This window comes from Vulpes lagopus, chromosome 12 (genome assembly GCF_018345385.1).
Source record: "Vulpes lagopus strain Blue_001 chromosome 12, ASM1834538v1, whole genome shotgun sequence".
NCBI lineage: Eukaryota > Metazoa > Chordata > Mammalia > Carnivora > Canidae > Vulpes > Vulpes lagopus.
The window spans coordinates 24,353,733-24,374,092 of NC_054835.1; the positions used below are offsets into that span (position 1 = coordinate 24,353,733).

The 20,360-nt window shown below is 38.9% G+C and overlaps 1 protein-coding gene across 7 annotated transcripts in view; it reads left to right on the forward strand.

Moving 5' to 3' along the window:
- ACACA (acetyl-CoA carboxylase alpha) overlaps positions 1-20,360 on the forward strand; it is a 294,471-nt gene that overhangs the window by 87,712 nt on the left and 186,399 nt on the right. For all 7 annotated transcript variants that reach the window (XM_041723740.1, XM_041723744.1, XM_041723742.1 and 4 more), the window contains 2 exons: positions 12,829-12,961; positions 14,650-14,788. In XM_041723740.1, coding sequence (XP_041579674.1) covers positions 12,829-12,961; positions 14,650-14,788 — 272 coding nt within the window. The remainder of the gene's footprint in view (positions 1-12,828; positions 12,962-14,649; positions 14,789-20,360) is intronic.

Consider the following 20,360-nt stretch of genomic DNA (forward strand, 5'->3'; position numbering starts at 1 on the left):
TGGGGTTTTTTGGTATTGAGTTGTATGGTTTTTTTTTTTTTAAAGAGATTTTATTTATTTATTCATGAGAGACACAGAGAAAGAGAGACAGAGACACAGGCCAAGGGAGAAGCAGACTCCCTGCAAGGAGCCCGATGTGGGACTCGATCCTGGACCCCGGGATCATGCCCTGGGCCAGCTGCTCAACTGCTGAGCCACCCAGGCATCCCTTGTATGGGTTCTTTATATATTTTGGCTCTTAACCCTCACCAGATACATCATTTGCAGTATCTTCTCCCATTCAGTAGGTTGCTTTTTTGTCTTGTTGTTGGTTTCCTTGATGTTTCAGTGTCTTATAAAGACATTTCAACCCATTAGAAACATGGGGAAAAGACTTGAACTTTACAAAAGAAGATATCCAAATCCCCTAGAAATAGAAGATAATAATAAACTTATTAACAGTGTTCAATATCCTTGGTCATCAGGGATTTGTGACTTAAAATTCCAATGAATTAAATACCACTCCAATTAAAAAGCTTAGTATTAAAGGACTCACAGTATTAAGCATTCACAAGGATGTGGGGTTCATGGAACTCCTACATTGCTGGTGGGAGTATAAGTTGGCCCAACTACTTTAGAAGACTATCTGGTAGTATCTTTTAAAGTTAAACATACACATACTCTGTCAACAAGCAAGTCTACTCCTGGGTATTTACTCAAAAGAAATGAAAGCATTTGTTCACCAAAAACCAAGTACAAGGATGAATGTGGTCAAGATTCACAAACAACTCAAATATCCATCAGTAGATGAGTTATGAAATAGTCACACAATGGAATACTACATAGCAATGAAAATAAGCTACTGTTGTCACAAGGATGAATTTCATAGGCAATGTAGTGATTAAATACATTCAGAATGGCACTATATTTATGAAGTTCAAGAAGAGGCAAAACTGATTTGTAGTGATGAATTAAGAATAGTGTTTACTCGGCAGCCCGGATGGCTCAGTGGTTTAGAGCTGCTTTCAGCCCAGGGCCTGATCCTGGAGACCCAGGATTGAATCCGACGTCAGGCTCCCTGCATGGAGCCTGCTTCTCCCTCTGCCTGTGTCTCTTCCTCTCTCTCTCTCTCTTTCTGTCTTTGTGTCTCTCATGAATAAATAAAAATCTTAAAAAAAGAAAAAGAATAGTGTTGACTGGAAAAGGAATGCAAGGGAGCCTTCAGAGACCCTGGAAATATTCTGTGTCTTAATGGAGTGGTTGGTTATGCAGTTATATACATATGTAAGATTGAGTGTATGCTTAATATTTTTGCTCTTTATTGTATGAAGTTATATCTCAAAAAGTAAGTAAAACAGGATTTCCAACTATAGCTGAGTAAGGGTCAATAAATTCATAACCCAAAAAGCAACAGTAAGTCTTGACAAAACCATTTCAGCACCCTTGAAATCAACCAAAAGGCATACAGCAATCTGAGAAAAGATTGTTTGAAAAACTGCTAAATTTCAGTAAGAACAGTAGGAGTTTGTGGTGTTCTTCCCTAAGCCTGTTCCCATTCCCTCCCCTCAGCTTGGGTTGGTGTGGAGATTTTGCCAATGGAGGTAAACCATCAGATTGTCAGTTTTGATGCTGAGGTTGAAGGGAGCTTACTCACTTTGGGTAGTAGATGACACCCACGACCATTGCTCTTGTCAGTGGAAATTATTATCTTGGCATTGGCTTGGTCAGTGGGCCAATGGCTCTACTAGACTGAGGTGTGTTTGTAGTTGGAGCAGCATGTTGCTGGCTGAGGTTGCGTGCATGCAGAGTAGACATGACAAGGCCTGATAGGAAGTAAATCCAGAGCAGACTTGAAAATGTCCCGAACTGTGAATGTGCCATCCTACCCCACACACAGACACATGAACAGAGTATAGAAGCCATACTGGCTTTAGGTATTTAAACATAACCCCTGCTTAATCACTGGGAGACATCTAAGCTAAACCCTAGAAGACAGGTTTCAACATAAAAACAAGCAATAAAAAGAAAATTAACTGAGACATCATGGCTGCACACTTAGGGGTAGACAGATTTCACAAATTTAGCCCAGACAAGCTATTAAAGTCAAGGAAGTAAGGGACATAGAGAGGAAATAATAGTAACAAAACAACCTTCATAGGTGAAAGAAAGCAGAATCTTGACATGACATGCTACAATAAATTATTTAATACATTGAGTCTTCAACAAAATCATGAGACATGAAAAGAGGTAATGTAATGTGACCCATATTTAGGAAAATAAGTCCATAGAAACTGTCTCCAAGTTTCCCTAGATGCTGGATTTAGCAGACAAAATCTTAAAAACAGCTATTATGAATGTGTTAAAGAACCAAAGGAGGGACACCTGGGTGGCTCAGCAGTTGAGTGTCTGTCTGCCTTTGGCTCGGCATGATCCCGGGGTCCTGGGGTCGAGTCCTGCATCGGGCTTCCTGTAGGGAAACTGCTTCTCCCTCTGCCTGTCTCTGCCTCTCTCTCTGTGTCTCTCATGAATAAATAAATAAAATCCTAAAAAAAAAAAAAACCTAACAAACAAAGGAAAACATGTTTAAAGAATTTTTTTAAAGTATGACAACAGTGAATCAATAAAGTCCTTATAAGGAGAAAGAAATTACAAAGAGACAAATGTCATCAAAGAGGATATACAGATAGCAAATAAGAACATGAAAAGATGTTTAATGTCATTAGCTCTTAGAAAAGTGCAAATTAAATAACAATGAGATATTACTACACACCTATCAGGTTGGTTAAAATAAAAAAATAGTTGATGACATCAAATGTTTGCAAGAGTATGGAGAAATGGGATCATTTGTACATAGTTGGTGGAAATGTAAAATGAAACAACCACTCTGGAATAGAATTTGGAAAAAAAATTTTTTTAAAGATTTTTTTTTTAAAGTAATCTCTACACCCAACTTGGGACTTGAACTTAAACCCTGAGATTGCAAGTCACATGCTCTATTATCGGCTGAACCAGCCAGGCACCCCTGGAAATTTCTTATAAATCTAAGTATTTACCATATGATCCTGCAACTCCCCATGAAAGCATATGTGCATGGATGTCCTCAGCAATATTATTCTTAATGCCACAAAGTGGAAGCAATCCAGGATCCATCAACTGATCAATGGATAAACAGAATGTGATATATCCATACAATGGAAAATTAATTGTCCATCAAAAGAAATTAAGTACGAATACTTGCTACAGCACTAAAAGCATTATGCTAAGTGAAAAAAGCCAGTCACAAAAGACCATGTATTATATCATTCCATTTGTGTGAAATAACCGGAATCTCTAAGGACAGAAAGTAGATTAGTCAGCCTAGAATAGTGAGGGGTTAGGGGGAAATATGGAGTGACTGTTACTTGCTTGCTTTGAGGTTTCTTTTTAGGAGAATGAAATGTTCTATTTCATTTTTTGATAACGGTTCATAACTGAAAATATTAAAAACCGTTGAATTACTACTTTAAATGGTTGAAATATATGCTGTGTCAATAAAGTTGTTAAATTTCAAAATGAGTTTAGCAAGATCACAGGCTATATACAAAAATCAATTGTATTTGTATAAACTAGTTAGCAATAAATGAGCAAAAAACAAAATTAAAATAATTTCATTCATAATGGCATCAAAAAGAATAAAATACTTAGGAATGCATTTAACAAAATAAGTGTAAAAATTGAGTATTAAAAATTATAAAACAGGAGCACTTGGGTGGCTCAGTCAGTTAAGTGTCTGACTCTTGATTTTGGCTTAGGTTATGATCTCAGGGGTTGTAAGATAGAGCCCCACATCAGGCTCCGTGCTCAGCATGGAGTCTACTTGAGAGCCTCTCTTTTCCCTCTGCCCCTCCTGCTCATGCTCTCTCTCTTTCAAATAAATAAATAAATAAATAAATATATCATAAATAAATAAATAATATAAAACATTGCTGAGAGAAACTAAAGACAAAAATAAATGGAGAGACAGTCCATGTTCAGGGATTGGAAAAGTCAGTATTGTCAAGATGGCTCTTTTCCCTAAATTGATCTGTAAACTCATAATCCATATCAAAGTCCCAGTAGGGTTGTTGTTTTTTTTCCTTTCTAGAGTTTGACAAGGTGATCCTAAAATTTATATGAGAATCCAGAGGACCTAATAGAGCAAAGTTGGAAGACTTGTACTACCTGATTTCCAAACTTACTCTAAAGCCATAGTTTTCAAGGCACTGTGGCATGTTGCAAGGATAGGCATATAGATCAGAAGAACAGAATTTAGAGTCCATAACTAAACCTTTTTATATACGGCAATTTGATTTTCAAAAGAGGACTATCATTGATCCAAGATTTCTCTGCTTGGGAAAGCCCGAATGTAAAACGGTCTCTCGCAGTGTGTTCTGCAGTATCACTCAGACTACGCTGCAATCCAGCCAGCTCATGCATCACTGTCTTCTGGATAAACTGCTACGTCATCCTTGGTGCTTGGCATGTTACAATGCTGGGATCACTGTGGGCTTCTAGTTGGATTTTGTGCCAGGTACGTGTCTACTTTGGACACTCTATTCATGGTAGATTAAAATGGGGATGCTTAATTTGGAGGAATGAATGTGGCTTTTTATTTCTTGTGTTCTAATATTACAGAAGGATTGTGAGCAGCATCCATAAAAGATTAGAAATTCAAGCTTTGTTTTTAGATCTGGGTGTGCTGTGTTAGTGTTTGATTGTTTTAGGAAGATCCTCCTGGTGAAAGGAAGCACAAACTCGATTATTCAGTGTACCTTTTTAATGTTTTTCTGATACAATCAAATGTAAAATAGCCTGCTTTATTCTATGCTCAGGCTTTAAATGGTTTTTGGATGTTGACCTTATATAACAAAGGCAGAGAGTGATTCTCTTTTGGAAACTGCCTACATCTGGAGACACTTAGAGATGCCTGTAAAATCAAACTGGTTATACATCTGTGGTCACTGTAATTGTTTTGAACAAAGACCTCGGTGCTCTATTTTTGAGACGTATCATTCTGAAGAGTCGTAAAGATAAGGACGGCTCCTCTGCATCAGCTTGTTTCTTCAAAGGAAAAAGTAAACTAAACTGACTTTATCGGACATTGGCATAGCATGTAAGGAATGATGTGAAGTGGTACAGACCAGAAAACAGCCCAGGACGTACATTTTCATTTATGGTGGTCATGTTGAGTGACCTGATTGAATCTTTTCAGGTTGGGTTGTTTGAATTTCCCTAGTACCAGGGCTTCTTTGCCTTAACCATGTCTTTTCTTTCTTTCTTTCTTTCTTTCTTTCTTTCTTTCTTTCTTTCTTTCTTTCTTTCTTTCTTCTTCCTTCCTTCCTTCCTTCCTTCCTTCCTTCCTTCCTTCTTTCTTTCTTTCTTTCTTTCTTTTTCTTTCTTTCTTTCTCTCTCTCTCTCTCTCTCTCTCTCTTTTTTAAGATTTTATTTATTTATTTGAGAGAGAGATAGCAAGAGAGAGCATGAGTAGGGAGGAGAGGGAGAAGCAGGCTCTCTGTTAGCAGGAAGCCCTACGTGGGGCTTGATCCTAGGAGATCCTGCGATCATGACCTGAGCTGAAGGCACACACTTAACCAACTGAGCCACCCAGGTGCCCCAATCATCTCTTCTATGTGATCATTTATTTCTATCTCTGCTCTAGCTTATTTGTATACTTCTGTTTTTGGAGGGTTTTTCTGGAAGATTAATAGGTTCTTAGCATAGTTGGTATCAGATTATTAACTATTTCTATCTAGCATTTTGGTGGGAAAGAATTTTTCTGTGGTGCGTGAATCAGGTTACCAAGTGACTTTAGAGAATTATATTCTTCCTGAGGGCTTATCATAGGAAATTGTGATTCTGTGTTGGAGTTCTTCCCATTATAAGGGAGCAATAGCATTAACATCAATTTTATTAAAAGCTAAAGTGGGACTTTGACTCAGCTACTGTTAATTTAAGAGCTCTGTCGCTGCAGATTTGCTTTTGTAGCAATATACATGTCCCAGTAGCCTTTCTAGGCGGAGTTTTTCCTTTCCTACTTAATCTAGGTTAGACCTCTTATGTCTAAAATATTTGGGCCCCCCTTTTCCTTTCATGTATTTTATCCACGTCTTTTCTATATCCTATTTGTCTCAGCTCCATTCTTACTCTCAAATTTGGGAGAATAAAATCTCAGATATTGTTGCTTTAAAAAAGGTTTTTGCATTCATGTATCACTACTTTGGCTTGAAAATTAGAACTGTGGCTCCCACTTTATTAAAAGTTCCTTAGTAGTGCCATGTCCTTTCCTTTCTACTTGCTTTCTTTACCACTTGACCTGCTTTTCCTCTTCTCGCAGGCTGATAATCAGTATTATTTGTTTTGATTGGATCTCAGAAATTACCTGCTTAGGCTGTGTGCTTTCCTCACCCTCTGGATTTCATGACCCCATTATTCTCTTGACTTAGTTGTCCTTATAAAGTTGTCTTCTTTTTGCCTGAGGCCCTCCCTGTCATGTGCTCCTGGCAGCCAGGAGAGACTATGGAGCTTTTCTCTGGTGACTGTCAGAAGAAAGTGACTGTTGTTGAAACACGTTTGCTGCGGGTAATGCAGAGCTAAGATCGGTCTTCTAGTTATACAAGCTTTTATATTTCTCCCCCTTACCTCTTAGTCCTCTGGGGAAATCAGCCAGTTCTGTTTGTGAACCCAATTGAGGGAGAAAATACAAAAAGGAAGAAAGGTGGGATAATAGGGAAATGGGGGACGGAGTAGACAAAAAGACTGTAGTTTGAAGCCATCAGGAATACTCCAGTCTGACTGAAGCAGGGCCAAGAAGTAGGCAGAAGGCACGGTATCTCTTGTCCTCCTGGGTTTTAAGCACCTGCAACAGGGGGACAGACTGCAGCTTGTGTTTACAAGACTGAAGCCAGAAGAAAAAAAATCTTCCATTCCTTTGCCATCTTGATATGGAGGGTTCTGCAGAGGAAGTTAAGGAGATGAGATATTACATGCTTCAAAGGTAAGTTTTAGTATGCCATCTTTGGGCAATATATACCTTTAAAAAACAGTAAGGCATTGACAGCTAAGCCCTGGAACTTAGGGGGAATTTGATTCGATGAATTTTTTTTTTTTTATCTTTAAGAAACTTATTTTAAAGGAAAGGAATAAAAACTCTCATAACTGCTCCTGGATTTCTAAACCTTTCTTTTACAATCAGAATTTGAATCAAAGATACCCAAGCACATGGTTGATGTTGTAGCTATCTTGAAAATAAGCACCCCTGCACAGACCTTGCTGTCCTGTTCTCGCGTTCAGGGATCTCACTCAGTCTATGTCAGACTTGCTCACTGACTGGGGCTGATTTTTCGAGTGAAGTCTCTTCACCTACTGCAAAGGAAGATATCAATTCTGTGTAGTATGAAGAGAATTGATACCTCCCTGTGGAAGGCAGTTTGGAGAAAACTTTTTAAAAATGTGTCTCTGGGGCCAGGGAAGGTACCTGCCACCATTGCCCTTGAATGTGATAGTGGGCAGCCTGACTGGGGTTGTTGAGGGGGCCAGACTCTCTCACCCTGGGATCTTCTTCCTGCCTGTAGAACTTGAGGCTGAGGAGGAAGTGAGTCAGGCCTTCTTGGCGTTCTTCAAGCCTCCTGCAGGTCTGTGTGCCTCACCATCAGAGGATTAACATGAAAGACCTGAATGATGGCCTCAATAGCAGTCAGCAAGGCCTCCATTTTCTTTTTTTATTTTCTTGTTTTTGCAATCTAGAATTTTTATTCCAAACAGTATTACCTGAAAATTAAACTGGACCTTTGTGGAAATAGAGAATAAGCAATAAACACCAAGTTGACAAAATTTGTTTTTAGAACAATTATCCTTTCCTTTTCATTTGACCTCTTCTACTCTGGGGGAAAATCAGGCAGAACTTCCATTAAGTGTCGAATAAGTAAAAAGCACTTGATATATATATATAAACATACATATATAACATTGTTTTACTTTATATATCTATATAACATACATATACATACACACACATTTATCAGCAAAACATACGTATACATGTTACACACACCGAGTTTTGGTTTTCTGTGGGTGAATATAACAGGTGATCTGTCTACTGTTTCCATGGGGACATCCTTCCTGGAGCAGTTCATTCTCTGATTTGAACTGTCATAGGGAATCCCCTTCTCTTTTCTTTAATGGCTCTTCTGTTTCTTACATCTCTTCTTTTCCTTTGTCTTGTTTCACTTCATCCTTTTGGAGGATAACATTCTCTAATAGCTTCTTGAGAAAAGATAGATGAGAGGTAAAGATACTGAGATCTATTCTATCTTTATACTTGATCCCTTTGTTTTCAGCATGGTACCTTACTGCAGAATATGATATGTGAAGGATATCATCATTAAAAGTAAGATAGATTTTTCTCCCTGCTTTGATTATAAATGATCCTCAGAACACTCTAAACCATTGATTAGATCTTATGGCCAATCCCTTTTCCACTTTAATTTCATCAATAAAGACTCTGTTTCCTTTCTTGTTTTATATTGGTAGTTCCTTATTGATTCTTTTTTTATGATTTTTATAGATTTATTTATGTATTTTAGAGGAGTGAGGGGCGCAGGGAAAGAGAGAATCTCAAGCAGACTCCCTGCGGAGCACAGAGCCTGATGTAGAGCTCAATCTCAGGACCTGAGCTGAAATCAAGAGTTGATTGCTCACTTTTCTGCCCCTGGACGCCGCCGAGTAAGCATCGTTAAAGTCTCCCCTCCCACCGCGGTCATGTCTAAGTCAGAGTCTCCCAAAGAGCCCGAGCAGCTGCGGAAGCTCTTCATCGGAGGTTTGAGCTTCGAAACGACCGATGAGAGTCTGAGGAGCCATTTTGAGCAATGGGGGACGCTTACGGACTGTGTGGTAATGAGAGACCCCAACACCAAGCGCTCCAGAGGCTTTGGGTTCGTCACGTCCGCCACCATGGAGGAGGTGGACGTGGCCATGAACGCCCGGCCGCACAAGGTGGACGCAAGAGTCGTGGAACCAAAGAGGGCTGTCTCCCGAGAGGATTCTCAAAGACCCGGTGCCCACTTAACTGTGAAAAAGATTTTTTTTTTTTTTTTTAATTTTTTTTTTTTTTTTTTTTTTTTTTTTTATGATAGTCACAGAGAGAGAGAGAGAGGCAGAGACACAGGCAGAGGGAGAAGCAGGCTCCATGCACCGGGAGCCCGACGTGGGATTCGATCCCGGGTCTCCAGGATCGTGCCCTGGGCCTAAGGCAGGCGCCAAACCGCTGCGCCACCCAGGGATCCCTGTGAAAAAGATTTTTGTCGGTGGCATTAAAGAAGACACTGAAGAACATCATCTAAGAGATTATTTTGAACAGTATGGGAAAATTGAAGTGATTGAGATCATGACTGACCGAGGCAGTGGCAAAAAGAGAGGTTTTGCTTTTGTGACCTTTGACGACCACGACTCTGTAGACAAGATTGTCATTCAAAAATACCATACTGTGAATGGCCACAACTGTGAAGTAAGGAAAGCCCTATCGAAGCAAGAGATGGCTAGTGCTTCATCCAGCCAAAGAGGCCGAAGTGGTTCTGGAAACTTTGGTGGTGGTCGTGGAGGTGGTTTTGGTGGGAATGACAACTTTGGTCGTGGAGGGAACTTCAGTGGTCGAGGTGGCTTCGGTGGCAGTCGAGGTGGTGGTGGATACGGTGGCAGTGGGGATGGCTATAACAGATTTGGTAATGATGGAAGCAACTTTGGAGGTGGCGGAAGCTATAATGATTTTGGCAATTACAACAATCAATCCTCAAATTTTGGACCCATGAAAGGAGGAAATTTTGGAGGCAGAAGCTCTGGCCCCTATGGTGGTGGAGGCCAATACTTTGCCAAACCACGAAACCAAGGTGGCTATGGCGGTTCCAGCAGCAGCAGCAGCTATGGCAGTGGCAGAAGGTTTTAATTACTGCCAGGAAACAAAGCTTAGCAGGAGAGGAGAGCCAGAGAAGTGACAGGGAAGCTACAGGTTACAACAGATTTGTGAACTCAGCCAAGCACAGTGGTGGCAGGGCCTAGCTGCTACAAAGAAGATATGTTTTAGACAATACTCATGTGTATGGGCAAAAAACTCGAGGACTGTATTTGTGACTAATTGTATAACAGGTTATTTTAGTTTCTGTTCTGTGGAAAGTGTAAAGCATTCCAACAAAGGGTTTTAATGTAGATTTTTTTTTTTGCACCCATGCTGTTGATTGCTAAATGTAATAGTCTGATCATGACGCTGAATAAATGTGTCTTTAAAAAAAAAAAAAAAAGAGTTGATTGCTCAACCAACTGAGCCACTCAGGTGCCCCAAGCTCCTTATTGATTCTAAGTTATAACTTACCTATCCCTTCATTCCCTCCCTAAATAACTGACAGCTGATTTCTTTCTTTCTTTCTTTTTTTTTTTTTTTTTGACAGCTGATTTCTGAGGAGGATTGTGTTTGTGTTTAAATTTAGATATATAGGGCAGCCCGGGTGGCTCAGTGGTTTAGCACCACCTTCAGCCTAGAGTGTGATCCTGGAGACCTGGGATCAAGTCCTGTGTCAGGCTCCCTGCATGGAGTCTGCTTCTGCCTGTGTCTTTGCCTCTCTCTCTCTCTCTCTCTGTCTCTAATAAATAAATAAAACATTTTAAAAAATAATAAATTTAGATGTATAGAATCATCTAACATAATCCTTCCTGGCACACTCATTGGTCCATTTGTGGCCTACTATTATTTATTTATTTGGTTAGTTATTGCATTATTTTAAAAAATAATGTATAAAAAGAATTTGAAAACCCACCACTGAAAACAAAGATTGGTCCCTGGCCATCACCTGGATTTAACCATGTGGTCTCTTGTTCTCAGCCCTTCTCCCACCCAGATAATTATTTTCCTTTATCACTTTTTCATCATATTCTTTTATCTTTCTGTTTATGTAGTTTTATTGTATCTATATGTGTCTCCCAAAAATGTATATAATTTTAGTTGTTTTAACTTTATATGTTTTTAAATTTATAATCTGTACATAGTTTTCTTTATATATTTGTGGACTTCTTGTATATTAATTCTCGGTACTTGATTGAGGTCTCCTATTCTTTCTAATAATGCAGAATCTTTTGTGTTTTCTCTGTAAACAATTATATCACTCACAAATTATGACAGTTTAACTTCCTCCTTTGTAATCTTAATGCCTCTAACTTATTATTTTTTTTGATTTTATTGCACTAGCTGAGAAGTCTAACAGAGTTTTACATTGTGGGTTTTTTTTTAAGATTTTATTTATTATGAGAGACACAGAGAGAGAGAGGCAGAGACACAGGCAGAGGGAGAAGAAGGCTCCATGCAGGGAGACTGATGTGGGACTCCATCCCTGGGCTCCAGGATCACACCCTGAGTCAAAGGCAGACGCTCAACCAATGAGCCACCCAGGTGTCCCACATTATGTATTTTTATTTATTTGAGAGAGAGAGAGAGAGAACATGAGCAGGGGGAGGGGGCAGAGGGAGAGGGAGAAGCAGACTCCCCATTGACCAGGGAGCCTGATGTTGGGCTCAATCTCAGACCCTGAGATCATGACCTGAGCCAAGGGCAGACGCTTAACTGACTGAGCCACCCAGGTGCCCCATTTATGGGTTTTCTAATAAACCATCCTTGCATACCTGGGACAAATTCAACTTGGTCATGGAATAACTTTTTTTTTCCTTAATATTTTGCCCATCCTGGCACCAATACCCTACTATTTAGAATATTTTATTTAAGAGTTTTGCATTAGTAGTCACAAAGAAAGCGGACCTAGATTTTCCCTCTTATGTGACATATTTGTCTGCTTTTTTTTTTTTTTTTTTTAGATTTTATTTATTCATGAGAGTCAAAGCGAGAGGGAGAGGCAGAGACACAGGCAGAGGGAGAAGCAGGCTCCATGCAGGGAGCCTGACATGGGACTCGATTCCAGGTCTCCAGGATCATGCCCTGGGCCAAAGGCAGCGCTAAACCGCTGAGCTGCCTGGGCTGCCCTATTTGTCTGGTTTTGGTATCAGTGTTACTCTAGCTGAGGAGTTTTACTTCTTTTCTTTTTTTAAGATTTTATTTATTGATTCATGAGAGACACACAGAGAGAGGCAGAGACACAGACAGAGGAAGAAGCAGGCTCCCTGCGGGAAGCCTGATATGGGACTCGATCTCAGGGCCCCAGGATCATGACCTGAACCAAAGGCAGACATTTAGCCAACTGAGCCACCCAGGTACCCCCAATTTCAAATATTTTTTAAAGTTTTTTTTTTTAAAGGAGGAACATCTTATAATTGATGAAATATGACATACTATGCCGCCTTGTAAAGTTTTTGGTTTTGGAGTTATTGATTTTGAAATGCCTGTGAAATACACAAATAAAATGCTTAGTAGGCAGTTAAAACTGTCCTCTCATAAGAAAAAATGGAGCCCAGAGATACAAAGGTGAAGGTCATCCATGTGCCAGAATCATGATCCAGTAACAGCCTTGCTATTTGCTTAGCATTCCCAGTCTCTGTTATCTTGACCATCTCATTTCCGCCAGTCCTTTGCCTGTCTCTTTGTGATGGCATCTGTTGGTAAGCCTTAATATTATCTTTTATTCAAGAACACTTAGTATTTTTTCTTAAATTTCCCCAAGCAAAGATCTTTTTTTTTCCCCTTTTATTCAAAAAGTATGTGATTTGTCAGCATGCAATCTTCACGAGGGTGCAGTTGGAAGGGCTGTTGTAAGGGTGGTAGAGAAAAGCAGATCTCCAGGGGAGATAGATGTTGTGAGAAATTCCTACCTATAGGCTTTCATGATTTCTCTATTTTTACAGGTCCAGCATGTCTGGCTTGCATCTAGTGAAGCAAGGTCGAGACCGAAAGAAAATAGACTCTCAGCGAGATTTCACTGTAGCTTCTCCAGCAGAATTTGTTACTCGTTTTGGGGGAAATAAAGTGATTGAGAAGGTAAGTTATAACTTGCTGATTTTTTTTTCAGAAGCTCATGAGATTTGATGCCTAGACTTGTCTAGATTTGCTCACAACTTACATTTAGATTTTCAGAGACTGCCTCTTCCTGCAGAATTCACCTCTCTTCCTTCATAGTGTCCTGTGAATGTCACCATTTTCTATGTATTTACCACTGATAATTTAGGCCGAGTTAATTAAAAAGATGAAGTGGTGGTCAAAAAGTTCTTTTTAAAAGGTCCTATGGTTTATGGCATTGGGTTGCACCAATCTAAGAGGGTGTAGGTTGATCAGCTTGTGGGATAGTGGTGAGGAGATATGTCACTGCCTTGGATCGAGAGCTAAGGGAGTGGAGGGAGTTGCAGAGCAGAAGGCTTGAGTAGTTTGATACACTATTTAATGGCTTCCAGCATGTATTGAAGATGCTTAGAGGGAATACACCATATGAAATACCTAAAGAGATTACAAATATTTTGAAATGTTAGAGTAATTCTGTGCCCCTTTTATATAAACCATGTCAGAGCCGAAAGGACGACTTGGCTGGAAGAGTTCACAATGATTCAAAGAATAAAGCATGGGGATCTATATTCCCACTCCTAAGAGTATTGCTCCAGGGGTGTCCTTCTGTTAATCCTCCAATAAAGACGTATTGTAGGGATCCCTGGGTGCCGCAGCAGTTTAGTGCCTGCCTTTGGCCCAGGGCGCGATCCTGGAGACCCGGGATCAAATCCCACGTCGGGCTCCCTGCATGGAGCCTGCTTCTCCCTCTGCCTGTGTCTCTGCCTCTCTCTCTCTCTCTGTGTGTGACTATCATGAATAAATAAATAAAATCTTAAAAAAAAAAGACATATTGTATATCTTCTAGCCTCTGTTATCCTGGGATCATGACTGCAAGGCAGGTCAAGAGAGGTTTGTTTACAGAGACGTCTCAGGATCCTAGATTCTTCTACTCTTTTTTTGTGACCATTCTTTGTAGGGCAGCTTCTACAATTCTAAGGCATTTAGGGTTAAGCATTTTGAGAGAGATAGTGGTTGGTGCTAGCATTCTTACACATGTTCAGGACTCTGCCTTGTTTTACTACAGCAGAGAATACTGTTTGACATTACACTGTTTAGTTGTCCCCATTCCTTTTTTTTTTTTTTTTAATTTTTATTTATTTATGATAGTCACAGAGAGAGAGAGAGAGGCAGAGACACAGGCGGAGGGAGAAGCAGGCTCCATGCACCGGGAGCCTGATGTGGGATTTGATCCCGGGTCTCCAGGATCGCGCCCTGGGCCAAAGGCAGGCGCCAAACCGCTGCGCCACCCAGGGATCCCCCCATTCCTTAATAATACATCATCCCTCTGAAGTTAGTCTTCTGTTCCCCTAGTAACAGGTATGGTAGAATAATTCACAAATTCACAAGATTTGAAAAATTGTCATTTTTTTCCTCTTTCAGAAATTAAGTTAAAAGCAGTAAGTTTTAGCTGGCACATATTGAAGTATTTGCTTAGCTAATATTTTAAAATATCCCTTGATTCTGTGGGAGCTGGTTCCTAACTGCCTAGACTAGCAATGCAAATTTCTAATTGAAAATCTGGCTTTTCAGAGAAAGATGGATCTACAGAAATGATCTCATTTCTTTTCCTTTGTCATTGCCTGCCTTTTCTACTTTTCTCTCCAATTTCCATCCCACCATTCTCCCAGGTTCTTATTGCCAACAATGGCATTGCAGCAGTGAAATGCATGCGGTCTATCCGTCGATGGTCTTATGAGATGTTTCGAAATGAACGTGCAATCCGATTTGTTGTTATGGTAACACCTGAAGACCTGAAAGCCAATGCAGGTGAGTGATTAACACTAAAAACATCACTCATAAGCATAAAGCATTGTAATAGCAAAGTCTGTAAGTAGGAGAATGTTAACTTAGGGGAATTCCCAAACCCAACGGTTTCTCTTTATTATTTTTTTTTTTTAATTTTTATTTTTTTTTTTTAATTTTTATTTATTTATGATAGTCACAGAGAGAGAGAGAGAGAGAGGCAGAGACACAGGCAGAGGGAGAAGCAGGCTCCATGCACCGGGAGCCCGACGTGGGATTCGATCCCGGGTCTCCAGGATCGCGCCCTGGGCCAAAGGCAGGCGCCAAACCGCTGCGCCACCCAGGGATCCCAACGGTTTCTCTTTAAAATAGTGTCAGTAATAGACATATACAAGTGATTGTACTATATATATATATTTTTAAGGTTTTATTTATTTATTATTAAATATTATTAAATATTATTATTATGGCCAAACCATTGAGCCACCCGGAGATCCTCTGTGATTGTACTATATTTAACCTCAACACAGTCTCCTGTGTTCTAAGTAAAAATAAGTAGAAATTTAACCATTATTGACTGAGGTTTCCAGGTGTATGCCTTTCCAGTATTTGCTAAGCCACATACTTTAATGTGTAAGTGGAAAGATTTGGAAGGAAATGCTGTTTCCCTTAGAAACTAAGCTACATGGCCCTCCATCTGAGAGTTGTAGATAAAAACTATTGGTATAGCTGAGAGAATATGGCTAGTCCTCTCTCTCCATACTTTTTATCACTAAAGTATAATCTCTAAGGTAGTGTACCCACAGATTACATTAGCTCTTTAAAGAGCTCTTTTTAAACCTATTTTAGTCTGTATATATTCTCTCTCTGTTGAAACAGTGATGTTAAAACTATTCCTAAGGAGTAGGGATTATTATGTTATTTGAAACAGATAAGGTACCATTTTATTGGAAAGTGTATATTATTATGTGAAATCATTTAGTTTGACCCTTTAACATCTCTGAGCCACAATTTTTGTATCAGTAAAAGAAGATCATAGTATCTAATTCCCTGGATAGTTATGAAGATGAAATTTTGTGTAATAAATATTAAACTACCTTGCATGACTTTTTTTTCCCCATCTATTTCCACCTGGTACTCCTATTAATTTATTTATTCAGTGAAGATGGAGAACCATAATTGAATAAAATAGGATCTTGCTCTAGGAAACAAATAATTTCAATACAATGAGGTAAGGGTAAGGGCTATAATAGAAATATGCACAGGATATTGTGAGAACAGAGTTGAGGCATCTTACCTCTTGGCAGCAGGGTTGAAAGAAGCTATGCCTAGTCAAGAATGAGCAGGTCTTAATTAGCAGGATGTTCCAAGCAGAAAGAACAGTATTTGCAAATGTATGAAGGCATGTAGTAATAGTTTGCTGGAAACTCTAGGTGTACTTGTCAAAGTACTAATGGTGATCCTAATGGTGATCTAATATTTCTCAAGGAAGGCCTTGATTTTCATTCTCAGGAGCATAGACTTTATTTTATTAGGGATGTGTATGTGTCTAAGTGTTGGTCATTAAAGAATTGGCATTTTAAATGGATTATTTGTTGTTTTTAACAATTCAAAAGTAGAAGAGGATAATGAATCTCTTCCCATTTACCTGTCATCCAGCATCAACAATTATCAACACATGGCCAATCTTATTTCATCTATACTTTGACCTCCTCCCCCCTCCACACATAATTTCTGAAGCAGATCCTAGATATACTATTTCATCTGTAAATATTTCAGTGTATATCTCTTAAAGGTACTTTTTTTTCTTTTTTGAAACAACCAGATGGACAATTCAAATAGCATCTGGAAGATCTATTTGTGGAAGGCAATACTACAGAACATGATGAGACTGAGAAGAGAGAAGAAAGGGATGGTTTAGGTGTTTAGGAGATAAAATTGGCAAGATTTGGTGATAGAAAGAAGAGTTAATGATTATTATTAGGTTTCTAATTTGGTTGACTAGACAGATGCCAGTATCATCAACAAGGGCAAAATAATAATGTAGCCAGAAGAGTGAGGTTTTCTGGGGGGGAGGATAGATTAGATTTGGAGTACTTCTGGTATAAACAGATATTATGTGCTTGCTTCGGCAACACATATACTAAGCAGATATTATAAGTCCTGTAAAAAGTTGGATATATCCTTCCAGAGCTTGGAAATAATGAGAGCCAGAGAAAAAAGAGTCTACATTATCAGCAAACATATAGTAATTTGTTTTTGCTTATTTTTTAAAGATTTTATTTATTCATTCATGAGAGACACAAAGAGAAAGAGGCAGAGACACAGGCAGAGGGAAAAGCAGGCTCCATGCAGGGAGCCCGACATGGGACTCGATCCTGGGACTCCAGGATCACGGCCTGGGCTGCAGGCGGTGCTAAACCGCTGAGCCACCCGGGCTGCCCCAACATAGAGTAATTAACACTACCTCCCCAAAGAACAAAGAATGAAAAGAAGAGGGCTAAGGATGAAATTTTATAAAAGTAAAATTTTAGGGATAGACTTAGGAAGATAGGTCCTTAAACAGTGCTGTGAAGAGATGACTAGAGAGAGAAAAAAATAGAAGAGAGAAAAAAGAGAATTTCAATCAGGAAGGGTCAAATGTGTTAGCAGTCCAGTAAAGTAGGAATAGAACCTATGCAGTAATTAGGAAATCATTGGTAGTATTTCCAAGAATAGTTTCAGTGAAACAATTTGAGAATGGAGGCTGATAGAGAATGTTAAGGAATGAATGGAAAGTGACATGGGGATCGTCACTGTAGACGAGTTTTTTATTTTTTTATTTTATTTTTAAAGATTTTATTTATTCATGAGAGACACAGAGAGAGGCAGACATAGGCAGAGAGAGAGAAGCAGGAGAAGGAGGCTCTTCACAGGGAACCCAGTGGGGGACTGATGATGTCCTGAGCCAAAGGCAGATGCTCAACCACTCAGCCATCCAGGCATCCCATAGACAAGTTTTTTTAAAGAATTTTGAATGAGAAGGGAAGAAGGAAAGGTAGTAACTGAAGAGGAATTCAGGGTCAGGGAGGATTTTTATTTTTCAGAGTGAAAGAGACTTGGGAATGTTTATAGTTTGAGAGGAAAGAGCCAAGAGGGAAAGGGTGGAAGTGCACAAGGACTCGAAGGAAGTGGAAGGGGATGCAGGCCTGAGTACAAGTGGACAAAAATAAGTATTTCCTGGTATTTATTCTGAGGAAAAAAAATTAGTAATGGGGCAAATGTATTCATGCAAGGATATATATTTATTGCAGCATTATTTAAAATAATGAGAAACTGGGAGTAACTTAAATGTCCAACAGGAGCAGATTGGTTAAGTAAAATGTGCAATACCAATTCTGTGAAATACCATGCAGACATTAAAAAATATTTTGTGGAATAACATTTATTGGTCTGAAATGCATTCTAATAAATTACTACATTCTTTCTTTCTTTTTGTGTAACAATATTACCATAAACTTGGCAGCTTAAAACAACAGACATTAGCTCACAATTTCTGTAGGTCCTCTGGCTTAGCTGGGCCTTCTGCTTCAGGTTATCACAAGACTGCAGTCACTTGTCAGCTGGGTCTGCAGTCTCATCTGAGGCTTGACTTGGAATGGATCTACTTTCCAACTCAGGTGGTTGTTGGCAGCTTTCAGTTTTCTATGAACTGTCAGACTGAGGGCCTGAATGTTTAGCTAGTTTTTTTTTTTTTTTTTTTTTTTTGAATGTTTAGCTAGTTATTGGCTGAAGACTATTCTTGACTCCTTGTCATGTGGGCCATCCCAGAATGACTGTCTGCTACCTCAAAGCCAGCAAAGGAAAGTTTTCTAGTAAGATCAGTTATTTTCTTATGTAATGTTATCATGAAAGTGACAGCTCCTGATCCTTGCCATATTTTTTTGGCTAGAAGCAAGTCATAGATCCTGTTTACACCCAGGGTGTGGGGAGTTCCTTAAGGTATGAATACCTAGAAACTGGGATCATGGGAACAGATGATATGTCTGTCTGTCACTATTTCAAAGAAAAAAGTTAGGTACAAGGAAGTTATTATGGTGATAGAATAATAGGGAAAAAATACATTGCGTATAGTCAGAAAAACAAAGGTGTAATTACATATGCCAACAGCAATAGTAGTTATCTTTGGGGGTGATATTTTGGGGTGTTTCTTTTTTTGCTTTTTCCAACTTTTTTACAAAGAATTTATGCAATTTTACAATTTCTTTAAAAGTTATTTGAAAAATAGAACTCTAGAAAGGGAGTCGGGATCCCTGGGTGGCACAGCGGTTTGGCGCCTGCCTTTGGCCCAGGGCACGATCCTGGAGACTCGGGATCAAATCCCACGTCGGGCTTCCGGTGCATGGAGCCTGCTTTTCCCTCTGCCTGTGTCTCTGCCTCTCTCTCTCTCTCTCTCTCTCTCTCTCTCTGTGACTATCATAAATAAATAAAAATTAAAAAAAAAAAGAACTCTAGAAAGGATTATATAATACTAGTGGTATTGAAATAAAGAATTAGTATTTTGGATGATTTTTTCCTTTTTCCTACCTTTCTATTATGTTAATTATTTTAGGACCTTTACTGAATATAATTTACGTGCCATAAAAAGTACCCAGTTCTATGAGTTTTAGTCAACTTGTGCCATTGTGCAGTCATCACAGGAATCCAGGGAAAAACACAAATTACTTTTGCAATTTAAAAGGTTATGAAGAAGGAGCTTTAGAAGGAAGAATTGGTTATTAACATGAGGAGAAGAGGGCTTCATCCTCTGAGACCTGGAGAAGAGCAGGCAAACATGACAGGTTAATTGAAAGTGGGAATAATCAACCCAGTTGCATATTTTTATGTTATGGTCCTTATTGGGAAGGTTGGAGAAGTGGATGATTAGTGCAATCCATGGTAAAGAACCAAGGGTTCTTTTTTGTTTTGTTCATCTGTCAGTATTCTCTAAAATAGCATCTCTGGTGATAATTATGGGAACCAGGAGACGATGGAGAAATCCAAGCTGTGTGAATAAGTTATGCTTTCTTCTTCTACTGACCAGGGTTTCTCTTTATTATCTACGTAATAGAAGACTGATTGGCATAGAACTCTGAAATGTTGTTGGTTAGTGACAGCAGTATCTTTGTACTTGTATGGTATAGGTCAGCAATTAAGGTACCTTTTCTTTACCCAGGGCTACAGAAATTCAGAAAAGACTAAAAACCATGGCAGAAAGTTAGATGGATTTGACTACATAAAAATTTTTATTTAGCACTTAAAAAAAGAAAGAAAAGTTAAAGACAAAAAATTATCTGAAAAAACATTCACAGAAAATAGGGTCTATCTATAATGGAGAAAATGATACCCTTCCATAGAAAATGAACAAAGAACATGAATTAGGTAGTTAATAATAGAATGAAACAAGAACAATCAACATATGAGAAGAAATTTGATACTAATGGTAATCAAATGCAAACCAAAATAATAGTCGATTGGGATTTTTTAGTTTAGAAGACTGGTAAAATTTAAAAGAATGATAATATCTTATATAGGTGAGAGTACAATTTGTCACCCATGCTGCTAAGTAGAGTCTAAT